The sequence below is a fragment of the Gracilinanus agilis genome, unplaced genomic scaffold (assembly GCF_016433145.1).
Source record: "Gracilinanus agilis isolate LMUSP501 unplaced genomic scaffold, AgileGrace unplaced_scaffold47088, whole genome shotgun sequence".
Classification (NCBI taxonomy): domain Eukaryota; kingdom Metazoa; phylum Chordata; class Mammalia; order Didelphimorphia; family Didelphidae; genus Gracilinanus; species Gracilinanus agilis.
In genome coordinates, this window is record NW_025381453.1 from 2,580 (window position 1) to 5,484 (window position 2,905).

At 74.6% G+C, this 2,905-nt stretch overlaps 1 protein-coding gene across 1 annotated transcript; it reads right to left on the reverse strand.

The window, feature by feature from the left end:
* Positions 1 to 296: 296 nt before the first annotated feature.
* On the reverse strand, positions 297 to 2,860 carry LOC123255471 (glutathione hydrolase 5 proenzyme-like; the record flags this gene model as incomplete). The annotated part of the gene is made up of 5 exons (XM_044684257.1): positions 297 to 543; positions 636 to 746; positions 845 to 963; positions 1,459 to 1,565; positions 2,605 to 2,860. Coding segments are annotated over 5 exons (743 nt in total), but the record flags the coding sequence as incomplete, so codon positions are not given.
* Positions 2,861 to 2,905: the final 45 nt, after the last annotated feature.

Here is a 2,905-nt window from a genome sequence, read left to right on the forward strand (position 1 = left end):
GCGGGAAGAGCAGCCCCCCGGGGGGTTCTGGGCCGGCGAGTGTCCGGAACGGGGAATAGGTGCGAGTAGAAGCCACTGGGCGGCAGCGAGAGGGCCCCGGGCCCCATCCAGAAGCAGATACGCGCTGGCCGCGTGACCCTGGGCCAGTCACTTGACCCTGCGCTTCCTCATCGGGAAACGGCGAGAATCTCCGAGGCGGCCTCCCGGGCGGCTGTCCGTGCCGGGCCTGCGGTAAGCGCCGCAGAAGCACCGGCCGTGACCGTGGCAGCTCGTCCCCCCCTCCGGCCTCCCGGCCTTCGGGCCCCGACAGCGGCTCCGGAGCCCAGGGAGGACGAGGACGGCACGAGGAGGCCTCCGGGCACAGGCCGGGGATGGCCGGGGCCCAGCGCGGGCCTAGTAGCCGGCCGCCTCCCCCAGCTTCCTGGCGTCCGACTCGGCGAAGATGCAGCCTCGCCCATCCTGGGCCACCGCCTGGACCACGTTCAGCCAGAACCGCGCCTCCTCCCGCCGCTGGCCTCGGCCCACGAGCCCGTCCTGGACCTCCTGCGGCGGAAGGGCGCGGGGTGAGGCCCGGCGGGAAGGCCAGGCCCGGCGGGAAGGCCAGGCCCGGGGGGCGCCCAGCCCGCGAGGCTCACCTGCTCGAAGCCCGGCTCGAAGAGCACCTCCAGCGTGGGCCGCACGTGCAGGATCCGGGCCTCGATGGCCGCGTGAAGGTCCAGGCCCAACCACAGGTTGTTCAGGATGGCCTGGCAGCGGGGGGAGCCGCAGTGACCACCAGGCTCGCCCGCCCGGCGCCGGGCATCGGGGGGGAGGGGGGCTGCCCGGGAGGGGCCGCTTCACTCACCAGGGCCGTGGCCGGAAGGATCATCTCCCCTCCGGAGCCGCCGATCACCAGCTTGGCCTTGTGCTCCCGGGACAGGAGGATGGACGGCGCCATCAGGGAGGGCGGCCGCTCCCCTGGGGCTGAGACACAGACGGCGCCCGCTGGAGCTGGGGGGCCGCCACGCCCGCTCCTGGCCCAGCGCCCGCCCCCCCCCCCCAGGTCACGCGTCCGGTCCCTTGGGCCCAGGACGAGGCCGGAGTCTCCTGAGCCCCCGAAGCTCACAAGGTGGGCCGGGCGGCCTCTGGCGGGGCAGACCATCCCCCGCCCCCTCCCTGGCCCAGCCAGACCCACAGAGCGCCCGGCCTGGAGGCAGGAAGATCCGGGTTCCGATCTGGCCTTTCTCATCTCTACAAAGGGGACCGGCTGGGAAGGGAATGACGAAGCCCTCGGGGGCCTCCCTTCTAGGCCGGCTCCCAGCCGGGTCCGGCCCGTCCCTTCCAGCGACCCCCTCCTCCCCCCACACCCGTCCGGGGTGCCTCGGACTGGTCGGCTCCAGCGGGCTGTTGGGGGTGGGGGCTGCGGCCTCCCGAGCCTCCGTCCCTCCCCAGGCGGCTGTTCTTGGGGCTCCGCCTTACCCGGATCCGGCAGCTCGCGGGCGCCTGGCCTCGTCCTCCAGCACAGGTCCAGGAGCTGGTTGTTGAGAATCAGCCCGGTCCTCGGGGAGTACACCATGGAGCCGAACCTGGGCGGACACGGGGCGGCCGCTGGGGGGGGCCTGCCTCGCCCTCCCAGGCTGCCTCCCTCCGCCTCATCTGCTTCGGTCCGGGGCTGGGGCCGCCTCCCCCACGGAGCTCCCTCCAGCCTCCGCGCCGGGGCTCTCCCTCCCCCCTCGGAGATCCCGGCCTTCGCCTCCCGCCGCCCTCGGCCCGCTGCCTCGGGGGTTCCTGTTCCCCAGAGGAGCCCGGCAGCCCCCCACTCTGCCACCCGGGGGCCCTCCGGCTCAGCCCGGGCCCTCCTTCGAGACGCCATCGAGGCTCCGGAGGCCAGAGCCGGGCCGAGCGGTGGAGGCCCTCCTCTTTGCCCCGGCCCCGGCCCCTTGCTTGGGCCGCCGTGTGTGCTCGGACTCCCTCGTCGCCGGCCCTCCCTGCCTGCACTTCAGGGAGGCCTTCCGAGGCCCGGGAAGGGGGAGGCCCAGGGAAGGACGTGCGGCCACCAAGGGCCCTGCGGCCCGGCCCGAGGTTTAAGGCAGCCTTCCCGGGCCGCGCCGCGCCGGCCCCCCACTCGGGCCTGTCGGGCCGTCCTTTGGGCGTGAGCGCTGGGCAGGGGCGCCGCTGGACGGTCCGGGCCGCCTCTCTGGGACGGGCTGGGGTCGGGCTCAGCTCCGGGGCTGCCCCGTCTGTGCTGCCCGGCCTCTGGGAGCCTTCCGGGCACCACCTGTCTCCAGCGGGCCCCAGGCCACGGCCTCCCGGCTCTCCCGCTGGCTGCCGCCACGGCCGGGGAGGCCTCCGGGCGCCTCTCGCCACCCTCCCGCCTCAGGGACCACAAGGGCCGTGTCCTTGCCGAGGCCGGGCCTCTCCCCCCAATGCTGGAGCTGGCGTTCGAGGCCTCCACGGGCCCTCCTTCACCCTCCCAGCTGTTTCTAGGATGGTCTTTGGGCTTGCCTGGGGCACCGCCTCCTCCGGGAAGTCTGTCCTGATTGGAGCCTGAGGTCTGTGTCTCGGGCTGGTGCCGCCCCCCCAAGCCCTGCCTGGCCCCCCCCCAGCAGGGCCCTCCGGACTCACGGGGTGTTGATGGTGCTGGTGGCGGACACGGCGCTGCCGTCGGGGCCCAGGACGGCCACGTGGGAGGTGCCCGCCTCCTGCCCGCCGCGGCCCGCCAGGCTGAGGTTGTAGTAGGCGGCCGGGTGGTCCCCCCGCGGCCCGATCAGGGCCCGGACCCTCTGGGCCAGCTCCTCGCTCAGCAGGTCCAGGTGGCTGCCCTGCAGAGGCCACACCAGCCTCGTCCCTCCCCCGAGCCAGGGCTCTAGAGGGCGGGGCTCTGTGCCTCAGTATCCCCGTCTGTGAAACGGGCGCCCAGCGGCAG